This window comes from Pollicipes pollicipes, unplaced genomic scaffold (assembly GCF_011947565.3).
Source record: "Pollicipes pollicipes isolate AB1234 unplaced genomic scaffold, Ppol_2.1 Scaffold_1600;HRSCAF=1878_pilon_pilon_pilon, whole genome shotgun sequence".
Classification (NCBI taxonomy): Eukaryota; Metazoa; Arthropoda; class Thecostraca; order Pollicipedomorpha; family Pollicipedidae; genus Pollicipes; species Pollicipes pollicipes.
The window spans coordinates 8170052-8190698 of NW_023595962.1; the positions used below are offsets into that span (position 1 = coordinate 8170052).

General features: G+C 49.9%; 1 protein-coding gene across 1 annotated transcript in view; it reads left to right on the plus strand.

Moving 5' to 3' along the window:
- Nucleotides 1–317: 317 nt before the first annotated feature.
- LOC119091674 (innexin unc-9) overlaps nucleotides 318–20647 on the plus strand; it is a 33661-nt gene continuing 13331 nt past the window's right edge. Inside the window, exons 1-4 of the mRNA XM_037214490.1 lie at nucleotides 318–439; nucleotides 4039–4136; nucleotides 16926–17088; nucleotides 19137–19296. Coding sequence (XP_037070385.1) covers nucleotides 344–439; nucleotides 4039–4136; nucleotides 16926–17088; nucleotides 19137–19296 — 517 coding nt within the window. The 5' untranslated portion in view covers nucleotides 318–343. The remainder of the gene's footprint in view (nucleotides 440–4038; nucleotides 4137–16925; nucleotides 17089–19136; nucleotides 19297–20647) is intronic.

Below are 20647 nucleotides of genomic sequence, written 5' to 3' on the forward strand. Positions count from 1 at the left end.
CTGAAGCGGCCGGCCGACAAGGGTGAACGTCTTGCAGAAGTCTGGCAACACAAACAATAGGCGGAACGAGCCCGTAACAAAGCCCGCCGGGTGCACGGACGCTGCACACGCCAGCATCCACCGCCCGCGGAGTCCCGACCCGGCCGCGCCTGGCTGAGCTGGGCGACCCACGCGGGCCGCGAGCGCGCGCCGCGAGTCTCAGCGGCGCCGCGAGATGGTGGTGAGCGTGTGTCAGGCGGGCGGCGGGCGCTCCGCCCCGTGCGCGCCGGGTCGCCGCCGCCGGGTGCCGGCCACGCTCCAGGGACAATGACCGAATGCGAGGAAGCAGAAGGAGAAGCTGCTGATGTCGTTCCTGCTGCACTTCAGCGACTACGTACTCGGCGGCAGCTCGCCGACCGACGACAGCGTCGACAAGCTGCACCGCAAGTACACCATCCTGGTGAGCACGGGTGCGGGACACCCTGGGGCGACTGTGCCAGCGCTCACACCTGGTGAGCGCTGGCGCGGGATACCCTGGGGCGGCTGTGCCAGCGCTCACACCAACTAACACTGAATTAAGCTTAACTTTACATGTCATGATGCAAAGATGCTCGGTCTGACAGCTGTGCCCCATGAGCTTTTCTATAACTTCCGTTCGTGCTGGTGAGTTCTTCTTCGAGGGCGGAGACAGAACTGCACCTGGGTCGTGCTGTCGATGGACAAAGACCGCATTAGAGCGCGCCGCCTGGCGAGTGTGCTGTGCTGGGCACTGAATGCAGTGCAGGGAGCCATCATCCTGCCGGGGACTAGTACTGGGTGATTTTTCTTGCCGGGACACCATCAGGTACACGTTAGTGCTGGGCAGAGGCTAAGTTATAAGTACCTAGCATCACATAGCAAGTACCAAGCTATAAGCAACCTAGCCAACAGAGGTGTAGTTTCCTACTCAGTTGGGTGGGGGCTTCCCTCAACTTGCAGAAAGAAGTGGGCCAAATCTGCGGGAACACTGTTTGTTGGCGTTTTTTAGGGTGGGTTACATCATTTTTACGGTTCATCTCCCCACTAATTATTTCCGAAACCACATCGCTGCTAACGATCGTGTAGTAAAAGGCATAGCCTGCACTCTCAGTGCAGTATTCTGCTGGATAGTTAGTGCTTCACGTGCTAAAGTGCACTTCGTCCCTCCAGCGCAGATGGAAAACGCCGCCAGCCGTTTCGATGAGGCCCGCACGGACCCTTGGCAGGAATGTCACGAGCGAAAGGCGACAGGATACCTGCCTGATCTGGCCACCGCGCTGACTGGAAACCTTGGCAGGAACGTCACGAGCGGAAGGCGACAGGGCATCTGCCTGACCTGGACACCGCGCGGACTGGAAACCTTGGCAGGAACGTCACGGGCGGAAGACGACAGGCCATCTGCCTGATCTGGCCACCACGGGGACTGAAAACCTTGGCAGGAACGTCACGAGCGGAAGGCGACGGGGTATCTGCCTGATCTGGCCACCGCGCGGACTGGAACCACGCCATTTCCTTTCTGTACTTCTGAATGGATCGCTAATACAGAGTTATTCATGGGGAGAGAGGTCGGGGCATGGCAAGGACATCCGAGAATGGATAGCTGTAGCTCACTGCCAAGTCATATCCATATCTTTACACACGCAGAACCAACGCTCGGCGCACTTTCTTGGAGGCGAAGTGCTCTGTTGCGGACTGTGCGCGGTGGCTTTCGGGACGGCTGCCATGTAAATATGAGACCGCAGCTTAATCAGCAAGCGCCTGGCTTTAACTGGGGTGGCGTAACTATTTAAGCCATAAAGATGGCTTGGAGCGTTCTTGGAGGAGCATGAGGGTGAAATATCTCAAGTTTTAAAACGTTTCCAGAAGTGCATAAGCATACGTGACACGTGAGTGCAATCGAGTACAATCGTGCATGCAGTGGTATGAAACCTTCTGAGCATTCAGCATCTCTAGTAACTTTTTAAATTAGTCTAGCAAAGGAAAAACAGTTAACGTGAGCCGAAAACACATTTTAAATGTGAATAACAATGAGGAATATTATCACGTTTAAGGATCTCACGCTGTTGCATTTCCAAAAATATTCGCATGTTGCAACATTGCAATATGCTTCCTGCAAATCATGCAAAGAACTTCCTGTGTGATTGTTTTTCATATGTGTAGTCTCGGACTGCACGGAACCACCGAGGAAAGTTGACACACATTTAAGACCTGTAGATTACATCCAAGTGGGTTAAATCTATAACCATCCCATACACTCGAAAAGGAACGCGATCGCTCAGAGCTACTCGCTTAGAGCCACCCGCCTGTATTCCTTCGTATTTTTATGCCGGCTACCGGCGTATCCGGATGTGCAATATACTCCCTGTCCATCGCTTCCCAATTTCGCTGCAATAGCTCATCTCGCCGTGCGTTGCCTTTTGAACACCGAAAGATCAGCGGATCGCCTTATGTTGTCGCTCAGCGTGATGGGGCTCGTTTTGGCCATGATCGATGGCAGATGGTCGTGTCGCGTCGTTCTTCTGGCCGTGCTCCGGCCCAATGGGGGCCGCCATTAATCAGAGGCTAACGACTTCAGACGTCCACCGTTCGTCTCCGGCGCGTCACATCTGGCGCCAAGAGTGCCGGCTTACGAAAGCAATTTAAATTGAAACTGCGGATTGATTTCGGCCAGAGATTTGGCCGATTTTATAGCGTCTGTTACAGCAGTTTTCATGATATCGTAACGCTTCTTTCACAACGCTTCGCCTGTGTTGAGATACAAGACGAAACCAATCATATAAAATGATGTTCGTCAACAGCGATTGAAAAAGTTTTGCTCGCGTCGACATGTGTCCAAATTCCGATCCTCAGCTATGCTCGGCACGGCTAGCGGTGCCCAAGACCTTGTTGTAAAAGTCCGCTTCATCAGGCGGCCTCGTTAGCCTTCGTAGCGGAGACTGCGGCTAGCCTCGCCCTGCCGGGCTATCTGGCCTGGCGATGTGCCCGGCACAGCAGCGTTCAGCGACGGATTCGACGGTGACAGGGGCGCACCCAGGCATGGAACAAGGTAGGCGCGCCCCAAGATGCGCGATGGTGTGTTGGTTGGACTGGAGGTGCTGGCTCTTGACGCCTGGTGTTGATGAGTGCCCCCGCCTTTGGTCGCCTGGGTGCACCCTTGCCGGCATAGGCTCATAAAAAGCGGGGGCCGTGTCCTCGCCTATAGATGGCGTATTGGCCGCTTTATGAAGCGGAGGAGCGTCGGGCTTCGCTGCGCGCGGGCGTTCGATCGGCGTGTCAAAACAGGAAACGGTGGTGACTCACAGGCGATACTGGTGATACACAGGCGACACTGATGATACACAGGCGACACTGGCAACACTAGCGACACTGGCGATACAGACGACACTGGCGACACTGGCGACACTGGCGACACAAGCGACACAGGATACACCAGCGACACTGGCGACACTGGCGACAACCGGCGGCACTGGCGACACAGGCGACACTGGCGACATTGGCAACACTGGCAACACTGGCGACACTGGTGATATACAGGCAACACCGGCAACACTGGAGACACAGGCGACACTGGCGACACTGGCAACACTGGCGACACTAGCGACACTGGCGACACAGGAGATTCCAGCGCCAAAGCGAAACAGGAGACACCAGTGACACCGGCGGCACTGGCGACACAAGCGACGCCGGTGATACACAGGCGACACTGGCGACCAAGCGACTCAAACGACGCAGGAGACACCAGAGACACTGGCGACACTGGCGGCACAACCGATAAAGGAGATACCAGCGACACTGGCCACGCAGGCGGGTCGCTTGTGTCACCAGTGTCGCTGGCAACATGCTAAAAGAGAAACATGTTAAAATCATGCTTGCTCCTCTGCCCGTCCTTGAGGAGACCGTCTCGAAGGAGCTGTCGTCAATGTCTCCTTCACGTATTCCGTCCTTTCGTTCTTTGCTCCACCGTCTTCCCTCCATTCATCTCTTCCTCTCATATCCTACTGATTAGGACGATGCGCACTAACGCCGCTCCATTCTCCGCAGGTTCTGCTCTTCCTGTCTCTGCCTCTGGTCACCAAGCAATTCGCAGGTGATCCGATCGAATGTTTCACGCCAACCTATTTCACCGAGGCTCAAACGAGGTAGGTCAACCGAGATCCGCGCACCGCGGACAGCGCTGATGACGAGGGTGAATAGTGTCACCAGCGCGCCACAAGCTGCATCTATGACCACGCCTTAACGCGCTGGCTTTGCCAGATAGATGATTGGCATGAAGCGTCAAATACCAACAGACCACCACAATGTGATGGTGAAGAGTCAGTCGCCTCCCTCGCGCGGTGGATGTTCAATGTGCCAGTCTGGGTATATTCTTCCAGATCCGAGCCGAGATGATCTGCTGTCTTCCAGGTCCTGCTGGCTTGTTTGCTTCTCTCTTTGTTTCTGATAGCGTCACTCGCTCGTTATCTGTAATTTACGAGGACGTTTGTGGAGGATTGACGCAAAAAGCGATGTTCATAATCCGACTCTTCCCTCCTCGCAAAAGCTATAAGCGGACCAATGCCAGGCGAACGTTGGCATGCATTACCAGTGTATTTGCACATGTGAAACGCATACTTCACGGACATAACTTAAGGCCATGCATGCACTGTGCTTGCTGGTGCGGGGAACACACGCACAGAATAAATCAAACCACCCAGCTGCTGAGGCGGAAGAGAGGATTTCATAACAAGGGATCAATTGTTCCTATCATCAGTGAAGCGCGAGTGGAAAACAAAAAGAATAAAGCCTCCAGTGTGGCGCGTGGTCATGCGGAAGAACAACTCCCGCCCGTTCACTTCCCTGACTCAGCCTTGGTTGGGGTTTACCCGCGCCTTCTGAAGTCCAACTCGACGCCTGCACGTGAAACCGCCTTAAAGGGCAGAAGGGACTTCCCATGCAACGCATCCACTGAATAAGTCTCCCAGTATATCTAGGCCCGGTTATGCTTATAGTAGGCGCTTTGCTTGAAAACTCCAACGTTTGTCCTCAGCCTGTGTCCGAATTTCTTCAAGTTCCGATAGACTTGCCCTTTTACCTCCACTGGCCGAGGACGGGTGATCATCGACCCACCCCTGGCCACACCTAGGACGTCGCCGGTCATGCCCGGTCATCCCCAGGGGGTTCCTTTCTGCCCGCGGTCCCAGTGACCGATTTAGCTAATCACCAGGGTCGCCGCCTTCCGCCGCCGGCGGCCGGAACGTCCGGGGAGGCGTCCGCGCCATTAGCGTCGCCGTCGACAATAGCGGCGCGGCCCCGGTGGCCGTGGAATATGGGCAGCACCTGCCAGCGCGCATCCTGGCACCGCCGGTGTGGGGCTCTGGGCGGGGGAGGACGAGGAATGTCCGCAAGGACACGCCATTAGTGTGGAGGACTCGCGCCGCGGAGGAACGTACGCAGCTGGTCGAGAGGCGGGCGTGGATGTCATCGCGAGTGACGAGGCGCGTGCGAGGAATAGTCTAACATTTGTATTCAGCTAGCTTTGCCATGTGGTGGTGTTGCGCGTGCGATAAATATACAAATGATAGCGTAGGCTGGTATTGACATTTCACGATAAGGCGCGCAAGCCGAATGCTGCAATATTTGCGGACCGCTACTTCTATCATTTGAAGTGCGACAAGGCCTAATTTACGTTAGGTGCACGTATACAAATCCTATGCGATTTCTCCAGCAGTCGAATATCAACACGGGCGTACATCGCTCTTTGCAATTGTATTTGAAATGGATATATATATATATATATATATACATATACATATATATATATATATATATATATGTATTAAACCATTGCGTTTGTCTTTCCTTATCTGGATGACAATTATTCACGCCAATCGTTTCTGGTGTGCTTCGTTTCCTTAATGCAGCGTTTGAGGGCCCGAGCGCATCACTTTGTGGAGATTCAGCCGCTGGTAACGCCTGGCGATGTGTTTGGATTTGCTGTCTATCCCCCGATTTTAGCGAGCTCTCTGCCTCGATTCATTTTCGGTTACGAGGCACGCAATAGCAGCAGGGCGCACTTTTGATGCCGCTGTTCAAGGGTTTGATGTTTGCCCTCGGAGCCAAGCCAACTGGCCATAAAACACTGGATTTTTCTGGGAAACCCATTTACCGTCAGCAGTACTGTTTGGAATGGGTGTTTTGTGCGACACTTTCGTTGGCGCAGAGGCCAATGCCGGCGATGTGTCTTTTATTGCGGATGTGTTATATTGCATGGAGATTTGAGGATCCGGCGCGACTAGAATTGGGGGAAAGTTTCATTTCTAGAGCAAACTGATAAGGCGAATAGTTCCGGGAGAAGTAGAAACAATGCTGCATGCGGCGATGTAGATAAATGACACGAGAGCGCCGTTTTGCTGGCAGACAAAGCCAACTGATAAGACACGACGCACACATATGACACCGACTCATCTAGTTGACGTAGCACAAATCAGCCTTTAAAACTGTCGATTGGATTGAGCAAACATTACGACAGAGCATATCGTATGGCGAGCCATACAACAGTCAAACTATTGTCAGCTTTTGGGTCACTATAGTCTGAGTACCAACGAATAAGTACGACAGGACTAGCAGAGCCGCAGAGTTGCATCAAGCGTATGACGAGGAGACCTAAATCCTAGGGTCTGGAAATGATTCGCTGATTTTGGAAAGAAAACGGTATAAGCTAATTGTTGTTTGGCTGTTGTAGAAATTTCTCTGTTTTTTGGGAAGTTTTTTCTCTTTGTGAGATTACTGTTTACAAGATCCGACTCCAAAGATTACCCCAATTTTTCTATGGACACTTTATGTTCTTCCACATCTTGTTGTCTCTCTTTCAAATATAACGTTGTCACCCCAGGTCAGTACAAAAAGTTACCAACGATGAACAGTCAAGTGTGCTACCGACGATTTAGGTCGAAGGCTTGTTGTTAAATGTCTTTCTGAATTCCGTTAAAGCTTTCTTACTAGTTCGATAGAGGTCAAGGGATTTGTGAAATCAAAACCATTGGAGCAAAATGATGCTACGATGGTTCGAGAAAGTCAGCTTGTACCTGTCAGAAGTTTTTAATGTCCTTTAAAAATAGTCACTCCGAGGATCGAGAGAGAGAGAGAGAAAGAGAGAGAGAGAGAGAGAGCAGAGAGCGAGAGAGAGAGAGAGATAGAGAGAGCGAGAGCTAGATAGAGAGATCGAGATAGAGCTCTCGCTCTCTATCTCTCGCTCTCGCGCTATCTCCGCGCTCTCTCTCGCTCTCTATCTCTCTCTCTCTCGCTCTCTCTCTCCTCTCTCCTCTCTCTCTCTCTCCTCTCTCTCTCTCTCTTCTCTCTCTCCCTCTCTCTCTCTCTCTCTCTCTCTCTCTCTCTATCTTCTCTCCTCCTCCTCTCTCTCTCTCGCTCGCTCTCTCTCTCTCTCTCTCTCTTCTCTCTCTGCTCTCTTCTCTCTCTCTCTCTCTCTCTCTCTCTCGCTATAGAGAGATGGAGAGCTATGTACACATCCATAAATACCTATATATATATTATATATATATATATATATATATATATATATATAAATGCAAGCATATGGAGCGAGATAGTATCTATGTTGCTAATTGCGTTGTTCCGCATGCCAGGTTACTCAGCTTAATTAAAAAGAACCTTAATATGCTCCAAAATGTAGGAGGGCATATCATCACCGACCATATAACCCGGTGTTCAAGATCTGGTAGCCCCATAACGTAGCGTCTGAACTGGGCCCGGAGGCTAGGAGATAGCGGAATTAGCGCCAAATCCCCAGCTCAAACTCTATGTTTTTGAACGCGCAAGGCATCAACAAAAGAGCATGTGTCACACAGCTGTCTCGTTGTCTAAAGCTGCAGGGAATTGCTTTCCACCCTAGACGACCAGGGAGTGTGACAAAGATTAAAGCCAACGAAAGGGTCGGTGGATAAAAAAAATGTAACAAAGCACCATCGGCGGGATAGCGTCCAGCCGTTTTTACAAGGGAATTTGTTCTGTATTTTATCCAAAATTTTATGGGGATGTTTTAAGTATTGCGGCTCTTTGAAGTGTAGGCTAAACAAAGCCTTGTCTCAATGTATCCAAGACAAAAATTTCGCGACAGATTTGTTGCCAAGTTTTGCAGCGATATATTACAGATTGCAAATCCTGTTTGCGTGGACTGTGGCAAAGTCCGAATCCAGCACCACAGCAGCGCAATTCTACCTGAAGGGCTTTTAATGCCTTCTCCGCTTATTCAGACATTACCTGGGGATTTCATCTGTCGTGCAATGGCACAAAATGGCGTCCCGTTGCTAGCCTCGCCAGCCTGGCACCAGTCCGGAGTGTGATACGTCATTATGGCGGAAATAAAAGTGATCGGTTTGTTTTGTTTTCCTGAAGACGCTTCCAGATCTCCTCATTTATCTTCAGATATGTTCAGCGCAGCTCGTTCTGCGCGCGACTCGTTCTCTACAGCAGCAGATCTACGCGCGAGTGGTTATCGATAGCAGCAGTTCCGCACGCGTCTCGTTCTCTATAGCAGTATATCTACGCGCGAGTCGTTATCGATAGCAGCAGTTCCGTGCGTGACTCGTTATCGATAGGAGCAGCTCTGCGCGCAATTCGTTATCGATAGCAGCTTTTTCACGGGAGCTATCCATACTTTATCAAAGTCAGTTCAAGGCGTGGTGAAGCTCATTATGTTAGCAGTGTTACCCATGATTGTTCGTCACCTTGACATATTACAAGAAAATAGAGCGGGGCAAATCATTTGGCAATCGCATGTAAATGGGCCGAAAATAATATGCCTCAGAACTTGAGCGCGATCATGTTGGTGTCATCCGCTACCAAAATTTACATGATGGTGCAAAACCGGTGGCACAAAGATGTAAGGCTGTCAGAAAGGCGCTGCTGTCAAGGTCAGGTCACTGAGATGCCCAGTTACAGAAACACTTCTGTTTACACACGCCGACCTCGTCCAGGTCGTTGAGTAGCTGACGCGTGACCTCACTGAGCACTCAGCAGTACCCTGCCCGACCACTCTGAGACGGGTCAATCAGCCTGACGCGTGACCTCGCTCGCCACCCCGCTGCACCGTCAGCACCGTCTACGTTAGGAACAGCTCATAAAAACACGATTCCTTTTAAGCTCTGTCAGTGTTGTTAACATGAAACCCTGCGCGAAACGCGCGGCTGGACCACTAATGCATGTACCTTTTATCCATGGCAAGATGACCTCTAGCATCCTGACACATCAACAGCACACCAAATAGTCCCACATGATGTCTAAGGCCTGCAGGCGCCCATTCGACGATATCTGATGACAGGAGATCAAGAGCTCGATGCGGTAGAAACAGGATACGCGGAATAACAGATGAAATCACATGCGCACAGGCACGCAGAATGGGCTGCATCTGACTGAAAGCAAAGCCGCCCGCGGCTGAGCCTCCTTGCCGCCTGGCGCTGTGCCCTTTCCTTGCTTTGTGTCCGCGTTATGCGGCAATGAGCTTTCTCGTAATGACTTTCAAAACTCATCTCGGCATGCAAATTAGTTCCCAGCACCGTCCGTTACAAACCGCCTCTTTAGGCGCCAGCCAGACGCCTGAGCGACGGCGCAGCCTGGTGTTGCCAGTCGATTAGCGACCCAGACCTGACCCACCCAAGCACTGACCCCGGTCTGCCGGTCCCAGCCTGTTGACCCCGGCAGCGGCCGGATAGTGACCCCCGCCGCCAGTGTCAGCTAATGGGGCCATTTCCGCTTCGTGGCCGACTGCGGCCCGGCCCCCACGCCCGAACAATGCGGCCGCCTCCCGGCAGGGTTTGCCCGTCTGGAGGCTGACGCGTTATGAACAGCCCGGGAATACGCGCCATTGTCGCCGCCGGCCGGCTTCCCTGTCATAACGACAGTTCAGCTGGCGTGAAGACGAGGCAGCCATGGCGGTGCTAGCGGCCGGAGTGGCTGTGCTATGGGACGTGCAATGGTCTTTGTTTTATCGGTGATTGCGTCCACAGTGTGGTGTCCAGTGTCCGTGATTGTGTCCCACAGCTTCGGTGTGTCCAGGGTACGTTATTTGTTCCACAGCTTGGTGTGTCCAGCGTCCGTCATCTGTGTTCACATGTGTGGTGGTGACCAGTGTCGTGATTTGTATTGTCATCAGTGTGGGTGTTTCCAGTGTCCCGTGATTTGGTGTCCACAGCTTGGTGTTAGCGTCCGTGATTTGTGTTCACAGTGTGGTGTTCCAGTGTCCGTGATTTGTGTCCACAGTGTGGTGTCCAGTGTCCGTGATTTGTGTCCACAGTGTGGTGTTCCAGTGTCCGTGATTTGTGTCCACGGTGTGGTGTTCCAGTGTCCGTGATTTGTGTCCACGGTGTGGTGTTCCAGTGTCCGTGATTTGTGTCCACGGTGTGGTGTTCCAGTGTCCGTGATTTGTGTCCACGGTGCGGGTTTTCCAGTGTCCGTGATTTGTGTCCACAGTGTGGTGTTCCAGTGTCCGTGATTTGTGTCCACAGCTTGGTGTTTAGCGTCCGTGATTTGTGTTCACAGTGTGGTGTTCCAGTGTCCGTGATTTGTGTCCACAGTGTGGTGTTCCAGTGTCCGTGATTTGTGTCCACAGTGTGGTGTTCCAGTGTCCGTGATTTGTGTCCACGGTGCGGTTTTCCAGTGTCCGTGATTTGTGTCCACGGTGCGGTTTTCCAGTGTCCGTAATTTCGGGAGCCGCTGTGTGCGAGCTCTAGCAGTGTGAGCCCTGCTCTCTCGACTGGACGAAGCTTTGGCGCTGGGGTTATGTCGGCGTGTGGAACCCAACGAGCCAAGATATCCAAGAATCGTCGCCATCCCTCGGTGCCAGAGCTGCTTGCCACTCATTTAGTTCTTGTCATTTTCCTTCGCCATTTGTGCGGGACGCGGAGTTGGCGGAATGTTCATAAAGCGAGTGAGGCCCATGAAAACCCGATGGATTATATTACTTTAGTTCCCTGCTCTCGTTACCACCTCCGACCATTTCATGTTCATCACCTTATCGGGAGCCTCTTTGATGAGAGCAATGTGGAGGCACTCAAAAGTTATGCATAAGATACGTGTTTTGAGAAGCAACAATAAGATGACTCTGGCCAGTGTAAAATGAAGAAGACTGAAGAAAAAGAAGAGGAAAGAAAAAAGGCTCGTGGTCTCCTTCCAAATAGTTTTTCAGGGTAGCATCCGGTTTTTTGTGGTTTGGTGGTATCCCTGCTGTGATGTTTTCTATCCGAAAGGAGGCTCTCGTCTAACACAACTATGAACTTCTGACCTTGTTTATTGCTCGATCCTCCTTTGACACCCTTTACATCTTGGCAAAACTGCATCTAATCGTACAAAGTCTTGTTGTTTGCGGCGGATGGCAGTATTCCTTTCATCACGTAATTTGGTATCAATTTCTTGGACCAGTACTTCTGTAACAGTTTATAACTTGACCAATGGTTTCAGTGTGCCCTGGAACCAACAGAAAGTTGCCGGGTAAAGGGTGCTCGCGGTTTTTGCGCATACCCGCAGCACCACTTTTTTTCAAATTACCCACCTGTCAGCCACGTGTTCTGCTCCGACATCCGAAGCCTCCGGTAGCAGAGGGCTGGTAGATATGTAGCTAGTAGATATGGGCTAGTAGATATGCTAGTTTTAGACCGTTTTATGCAGAACGTGGGGTCTCCTCGTGTCACCGACTTGTAAGCTTGAAATGGCCAGCTTTAAAAAAGCCGCTAACCTTGTCTAGCTCTACGTCAACCATGAAACCCTGGAACCCTACAGTTAGTTCCGAAAAGCGGCATAGCTTAAAGGTCACACGGTTAGGTGGAGACTAGACTTCCCGGCGGCGTACGCTGCGGCTTCCTTCTTTTATTCAGGATCGGGAGTAAGATCTCCTTAACAACGTATTCATAAGAGTGTATAAGCATGGGTATATATATATATATATATATATATATATATATATATATATATATATATAGACAGATATTCATTATGAGGCTGCAAGTGTTTGAAGCTGTTTGAGCTGGGTGTATTGATGTTTGCTTTTATTCAGCCATTCTAGCCTTGGTGGACCAAAATCATCACTCAATCATCACCCAATCATCATCAAACCCTCATATACTTTCCACTCGGTAGAAGCACAACACCAAAACTAGGTAAAGTGCGATCAGTTCATGGTGCCCCGTGGTTCAGTGTTTGGCACATTGGGCCAGGGTTTTAGAGATCCGGATCCAAGACCCGGTGGGTGGACCCACATTCTCCGCACTGTCGGGCAAACAATCTCGCTTAACTGCAAAGCGGCCAGTTAATTTGGTCCATCAAAGATGGAACAGGTAAAGACAAATACAAACGAGGTTACAAGAGCTTCTGATGCACTTCCGAGAGCCCTCTGGCGCTGCTGTGGTCTCAAGGGGGCGCTGCTAGGGTCTTGGGGCCTCTGGCCTCGAGGGCTCTCTGGCGCTGCTAGCGTCACACCAGACCGGATTCACTGGTAATATGATGTGCTTCATCCAACCTGCGTGCATTTTAATGGGAAGGTTTTTTCGGAAACTTACGATCATGGGGTCATTGGAACCCGCCATGTAGGTTTGGGCGGTATCCATTAAAACGACATCTGTTAGCGTTTATCAACCTCTATTCATTGAAGATGGGAGGCGTTTATCATCGCCGACTGTTGAACATCTGAGGAATCGAGAAGTCAATCAGACTGATTGAAATTACAGAATATCCCAGCTGGTCTTAAGGCTGCAATATCACGTTAAACGCTCTGTGTTATGTAGCGTATTCCATATTCGTGAATTCACCACAAATTTACCAGCTTTACTGCAACACACAAACCAGACCATCTGCTGTACTCTCGGAAGGCATGTGTACGCCTCCAAAAAACAGCATTGGTCCATGTCAGGTCACATCGGTAAGTTCGAAAAATTGTGTACCATGTGATACTCAAACACGCTCACAAGCACCTTAATGCCTCGACACTAGGACGCACTATAGTATATTTGTATATGTGAAGTGCCTACAACATTTATTAAAGGCAACCAAGTAAGTGTTACGGATGTGTGCCTTTAAACCATGCCAGGTCAAGAGGTCGAATATCGTTTCGGCCTGGGGGCGAAACACGACTTACACGACTGTCTGATTGATTGGAAACAGGCAAACTTTTGCGAAATTTCATAAGGTATCGCCATTATATACTGCCAGAAAGTGAAATCACCAAGGTGTGTTTTTCATTGGCAAAGTCTTGGACCGCCGGCAGTTTAGACGAACCCAACACAAGGCCTTCCCGCGCCTTTGGATTCCAGGCATGCTGCAGTTGGTAACCACCTACGATTTCATGACTTGAATGCGTGATGTCATTTTGACATGCCAGGATGACCTGGGGGCTTAAACTGACGTTCTGTGATATTGTAGCGACAGCCGTGTTTCAGCAGTTAGATTAACTCCGAATTCTGCACGCAAAGGTAAAAGAAACATTTCGGAGTCAGTTTCGTCGAGAATAAACATTTTGTGAGATTGTTAAGCCTTGGCCTTGGATAATATTACCTTTTATGCAAGCCATCCTGGCCTCATGACGCGAATTACAAGTCATGAACCAGATGAAGCCTTAAGGGACCAAGTTAGGATGTCAGACAGGGCTCCCCTCCCCCCCCCCCCCCCTCTGAGAAACCATAAACCGCATTTAGAAAGCATTGTAGGAAGGTACGAAAAGCACGAAGGCATGAGACGTTGGCAAACTAAGCTTGTGCAAGACCAAAGTTACCGCGTCGTAAATGGGACGCTGCGTTCATAAACACAAAGTTTCAACTCACTCACGTTGTTTCCAGATACACCGGGTTGGCAACACCTGTCTAACACCGCCTCCGCCCACCAGCGACAGCCGCCATTCAATAAACGCACCGCAATCGCACAGACGTTCGCCCGTTCAACAGGGGTACTGCAAGGTACAAGGCTTGAAAACGCCGCGTCTGCGCGCGCTCTTAACTTCGCGTCGACGGTACGAAGCAGTGTCATTGAACATTCATGCTACATCCGTCCACAAATCAGAATTGGGCTGAAATATATCCACATTGTAGAAGCCTACAATGTAATGCGGCGCTTCCGAATATGACTGCGCTGGCATATCAGATATGGTGACCTGACACCAATTCTGGCCAAGGGGCCATACACTCGTACTCCAAGGTACAAGCATACCGCTCGAAATGTGTGCAGAAGCATTTGAACATAACTGAGACAGGACGCCTTCAGCATCATATTGCCCTCAATCATGGTCGTGTTAGTACCGTTTCGCCATGTTTTGATGTGTATGCAAGTTGTGCCTGATACCTGCGGCAACCTGGTAGCCACTTATCAACCTGGGTATAAAGGGCGATTATCCTCTGTTTAATTAGGCTTTGTGACCTAACTTTGGATGGCCGGAACTCAATTTTCGTTTACACATGGTGCCTTGAACATTTCCTAAGACGTACTGGAAATTTTAGTTAGCTGACCAATTTGTCCCTGGTCAGAGAAAAAACCAAACTGAAGCGGGACGTTAAAACTGCTGTCAGCGGCGGGTTAACCCGCCACCACCGAAAGCATCGATCCAACGTCGTATGTTTTGCCCAGCTATCTCGGGAGCTATAATGGAGTGATCTCACTGGTTTAGTCGGAATCGATAGGCCCGCTTCGCCCAACTCCGCGGCTCAAGAGCGCGCTTGCCGCTCGTGCTGAGGTAAGGAGCGCCTGTTTTGATGGGCGCCATGGACCATCTATCACTTGACAGTGGACCCAATCACATGGCCTATCTATCACCTGCCTGTTTTGATTAGGTCGACATGGACCATCTATCACTTGACAATGGGCCTAATCACATGACCTGTCTATCACTTGCCTGCTTTGATTAGGTCGCCATGGGCCATCTATCACTTGACAATGGGCCTAATGCAGTCCGGTTTTGGCCAGATTTTTTCAGTGAAAAACATGCTGTGAAATGGTCGAAAAAAGATAAGGCAGTAGTAATAGCCTTGTTCCTCGTAGAAAAAAAAACAATACAATGGGGAAATAAATGCGTTGATATTACGGTAGCATGCCTTCATCAAGATGATAAATGCATGCTGCTAAATATCAGCACATCTATATATCCATTCTCCTGGTTTATTCGCGTGGAATAAGGCTATTAATACTGTCTTATCTATGCGCATAAAATTCCTCGCAGATACACTTTACGCCTCGCGCACGGCCAAAAAAACGTGGCCATTCGCAGACCGTGCTTCCGTGAATCTAACGCTCGCAAACAACTGCAAGCTGACTTGAATGCAATGAGAGTCCAACATGTCGAACCCGGCCTGAAAGGGCGACAACTGAACGGATGGTCCCTGCAGTGTACCTGACTATTTCACTAGCACGAATTGTGTGATAGTACGCATGTGTGCTCGCGGTTTGGCCTAGTGTGCATTTGATCATTATTGGGTGCAAATTTCATCACTTGTGCCCTGCCGGGAGTTTTACGCTCGTCCGGGCAACCACTCGAATATCACTGAATTGAATTGAATATCGATTCAACATTTGGGGCATATAAGGGGAGATTAGAGGAATGGGGAAGGGAAGATACTGGGTGGAGTGCGGGAGGGTAAATTTGTCCCTCGATATACCACAAGCTAGGATACCTGGGGAGACCAGTGCTACCAGATAGGTAGAGCTCAGTGCGAACTCATCTGTGTAAAGTTTTGAGCTTCCTAGATTGCGAAGTTCGGGACAAATAAGATCAAACAAAGTCAAACGCCAGGTCCGTGCTGGAAACGTCATTAAGCCTTCTTACGCATCGAGCTTCAACCTAGATACCTTTTCTAAGCAAAAGGTCACTCGTACCTGTATCAGATCTCGTGACTGATGACCGTGGCCGATGACCGTGACCCGGGACGTTACGTCTCCCTTCCCCACTCCAACAAATGCATTGTCGCGAGGCAATCCTTAAACCGCCGGGCTGCCTACCAAGATATGCCACATTAACATTATGTTACAGATTCGTGGTGCGGGGGGGAGGAGGAGATCAAGCCAAGATCTTCGGATCCAGACACGGACGTGCCGTCCTCTTGGCTCCTCGCTCCTCCTTTGCCTCTAGAACAGACGTTGCACCTTGTACCTGTCACCGAGAAGTCCTGTCACCTGTCACCTGTCACCTGTCACCTGTCACCGAGAAGTCGACCCGTAAATCTGCGCCTGTTACATATACGAAAAACAATCTGCAGGACCGCCTATTCGTACCGACCGGTTGTGACTACGTCAGTTGACACAGCTCAACCTGTTATGCATATCTCAGCTGATGCTGCGAATCTGCCACTGATCCGTCTACCCCTCTGATGGACCTGTTGCAGACTCGTCGACTTGTGCTGGTGAAACTGTAACAGCCACGCTGCCACCAGCAGCTGAACCCGCTACGTTAAACCTCCTTATGCGTCGCCTCTTGTTTCCTCTCGATCCGTTATACATACGTCAATTCGAGCCTCCGATCCTGTCATGTAAACGTCACCCAAACTCTTTGGGGTGACGTATACGTGTGCAAGTCCAACGGATTACTGTTGGGCTTGCTGACCCGTTAACGTGAGTGTCACGTGTCACTTGACACTCACGTTGACTTTTCACGTGTCACTTGACGCTCACGTCGACTTGGCGCGTCAATGCCTGGACGCAGAGGCGTAGTATCCTTGGGCTGCAGCCCCCAGACGTTAAGAAAAAGCGAGCTAGGTCACGGGAGAGACCCATTTGTTGGGGATTGTTGGCAGTTAGGTTCACGATTTGCTCACGGGTCAGCCTCTCTCCGCCCCAACTCACCCTGCGGAACTACGCCCCAACCTTGACGTTGCAAACTGCAACTATCTAGCAAGTAGTACCTGTTACTGATACGTTATCTTGCACAATTGGACCTTTGCAACTACGTGCCTCTGGACCTGTTACAGATACGTCAACTCATACTGCTGGACGTCCAGCACATACTACCTGGCGCCGCGCGCCAGCCCGCCGGCCAGGGGTCCCGGGTCCGTGTCTCGCCCGAGGGCACCTCTGCGCCCGACCAGGGTCGGTCCATACGGCCACACGAGGGATGGCGAAACTCGCGACAAGGTGAGATGTTCGTGAACAATGTGAACAGCGCTGAGAAGGCTTTGCTCAAGCACGCTTCTTGCTGAGTGGAAGCCATCATTAGAATAATGAAAAAGATCGCACCGGTGGTGTTTTAATCCAGTTTACCTGCGCTCGTTATGATAAACCTCTATCATATCAAATGTACAACAGTAAACTGTGCTTAAAGAGCATACATCCTGCTTTCAAACTCGTGCAAAGGGCTCTTGACAGTGGGTGATGGCAGATAGGGTTAGAACTGCGTTAGCAGCAGTACTGTCTTTTAAGACAACCGCTTCAGCTCGGGTGAAGCTTGCTCCGCCCGACCGGGCGTTTCCCAGCGTACACAGACCTCGAGCCGTAGGATCTCATCACCTGAGACGCATCGCACAGCGTCACGCTAATCAAGCCGAATGTCCGGCTCGATCTCTCGGCAACACGCAGTACCGCGGTTTTTCATCGCAGCCTTTTTCCAATATTTTGCCAGCCTCTTTGTCTCACAGGATCTCACCGCGTCATTCTGGTGATCTGATTGGCTGTGCTCCGACTGCGTCACCGGCGGAGATCCTGCTCCGAACACGGCTGATGGCCGCACGCTCTATAGAACGGCGTCATTTGTAGCGTCTTGTCGACTGCCGCATAGTTCTGTTGATGTGCGCCGCTGGTAGCGACTTTGCACCTCCTAGGATGCCAGACATGAGATAGCATGCGCTATGGATGTCCTATCTGGCGCACTCTATCTCATGTCAGACATGCGACCAAGCACGCCATAGAGTGCGCTATGGCCAGTTGTATACTCGTTAAAAATTCCGCCATCGGCATCCATTATGAGATATACAACTTGCAATGCGCTCTGAAAGCAAAAGCTTATTTGTCCATGCCCTAGAACGTTCTGGACTTAGGTCGAAGAGCGTTTTCCAGAAATGCTTTCTGTCCCGGATATCATGACCGTGGCCTATCATGAGAAAAACGGGAACAAATTTACCACACGGGCGTGTAGCCCAATCAAGTTTTATGAACATAAAAGAACAGCAGCTGCGTGTTGTAGACACTGGTCGCAATCGCAGAAAACAACTCATTCGCACCTAATGTGTTTCATCGCTCAGAATGGTAAGGTCTGTTGAAGCCCTGAAATGTAAGCATTTATACGAAGCAGCCAATTTACGAGTCAGCCCGCCGGTAAACTAACACGCAAATTAAGTCCAGTAAACATTTTTCCTGCACAAACATTTCAGAAAGGCTCAAGGACGTTTATAACAAAATAAAAAAGATAACGTTTTTATCTGTTAACGTAAATATGACGAAATAAAAATACAAGGTTTACAACGTCATTCCTATTGGCGTGGATTGCTCACGACATCAGCGCGATTTTCTCCAGCGGTCTGATACCATCAACTTTCGTTTTTTTTTCCATTTTTTCCATGCGGCGCGCAGTCCCGAGCTATCCGGTGGCCAGATTGCCTGAGCGCCAGCGACAGACCACCGACCAGCCGCTGCAGCGTGTGTCGGAGAACTTTGCGCCTGAGAACTTGTCTTTTGTCGCGACGGGACGTTGTGCTAAAAAGCGTCGATCTAACATTCTCATGTTGCGTTATGTAGGTCAGTGTGTCATCTTTGCTGGGTATTGTTGTCCTGTACGATATGGTTGCTAAATGTTTACGAATTGCCGAAAGTGAAATTTAAAAAATTAAATCCCATCTGTCGCTGTTTTACGCTGACTTATAACAGGCATTATCATTAGCATGTCCTTGTCCTTATCAAATCATGCCAATATCATTATCATTACCATATCACACACTCCTCGTTTTATATCCTTTTACGCCTTACCACAACATATCATTATCATCATCACATCACACAGACACCTCACCACTATTGCTATCATAATATATCAATATGTTTATCATATCATTATCATTATCATATGACATCATTACTTTTATCGTATCACATCTGCTCGTCAGCCGGCCACGGTTGTAAGTGCCTTGCTCTGCACGACTTATTACATTATTTATTATATTACACTATTATACATTACACTCCTGTTGCAGGTGTTTATATCGTACTACCAGTGGGCGCCGATTATCCTCATGCTGGAGGCCGTCTGCTTTTACATACCGTTTTCGGTCTGGACGTCGGTGGCATCCCGCTCCGGCGTGCGACTTCACCGTCTTCTGAAACGGGTAGCAGTCATCTGTCAGTTCACCCCAGGTCAGTGGACTGTTCTACCTCCCGGCAAATGTGATTCGAATGAGAAGCGTGTCCACTGCCCCAGCGCCGCACAGCCGTTTTTGAGGATAAAGCCCTGAACACGTTTGGCGGAGATGTCGCTTGCGTTGTGGTGCACAGCATTGCGAAATGACCATTACCGCTAACGCACGGTGACACTCTAAGATAAAGTAATGTGATTGGCGTCCAGCACTGCGCTGAAAACGGACGGATTTCAGGAGAAAAGGCCGTGTCGACGTTTACGTAAGCGGCATTACCTACTGGAGCAGATTTCGCGAGCAATACGCTCATCGCTGTCGTTTGCCGGTGTTCATACGGTGACGAGCGAAACCAGATGCGCAGCGTTTGCGTCAGTAATTCCCCTTATGTAAGCCCTTTCACCACGCCATTTTTTTAAGCGAATCGTATCGTTGCGAAAAGGCTGCATGCAATTCAAAACACCTTAGAACAGGCTTTTCGGTAACATGTCAGAGTTTGAAAAGATGCACGCGCAGCACCCAGTTAAACTATTTGTTGGCATTTTCAGTGGGAGCGATAACATACTTGGTGACAAACATTTTTCGTTGTAAAATTCCGGGAAATCCAAGTTTGAATATGCATCCTACACATGGTCCAAAAAGTACCAGGGCGTGATAATTCGGATTCATACCACTGATTTAGAATCCGTCCGCTGCAAGAGCAGGACGCTGGGTGGCGATATCATCTATACAGTTTTGTCCCTTTAGGCTCTGACATTCCGTGGTCCCATATTTCTAAAAAAGTAATATCAGGTAGAGGTGCACAATTTATTCAGCTGGGTGTCTATGTCTTAAGAATCTACGTATGGGAGGCACTAAGACTGTGCAAGCTCATAAGATGATAGAACACATTTGATTTTACACCCGGTTTTCTTGAATGCGAATGTAGCTCGCACCAAATTGGAAAAGTGTCTCCAACTCCCAAGCCCCTCCCCCCCCCCAGGTAAAATCCGTCCATGACAGCACGGGGGTCATATTGAACCTTTTGCATTTACAAGCTGGTGGACAAATAGTGACAGCATTTATGCCATTCTGTTATCCGAAATATGGTGTTGCAACGTGATGCGAGTAAGCTTTGAAGTAAAGATAGCTACTTACTAATTTTGGCAATTCGCAAATGCCAGGTCGTAGTTTTGTCTTGCTGAACGCGTCCCTCTATGTCTGTAAGCCAGCAGGGCTTCCCCAAGTCTACCAACCTACAGCCCGACATGTTTTTCTTAGCCAGTTTGTTTCCAGTCATTTGGTAACAGCTGCCTGATCTTAAGGGAACTGGCCACCCACTTCGTGAAAACGCGAAGTTTTACGGTAGGTTACAC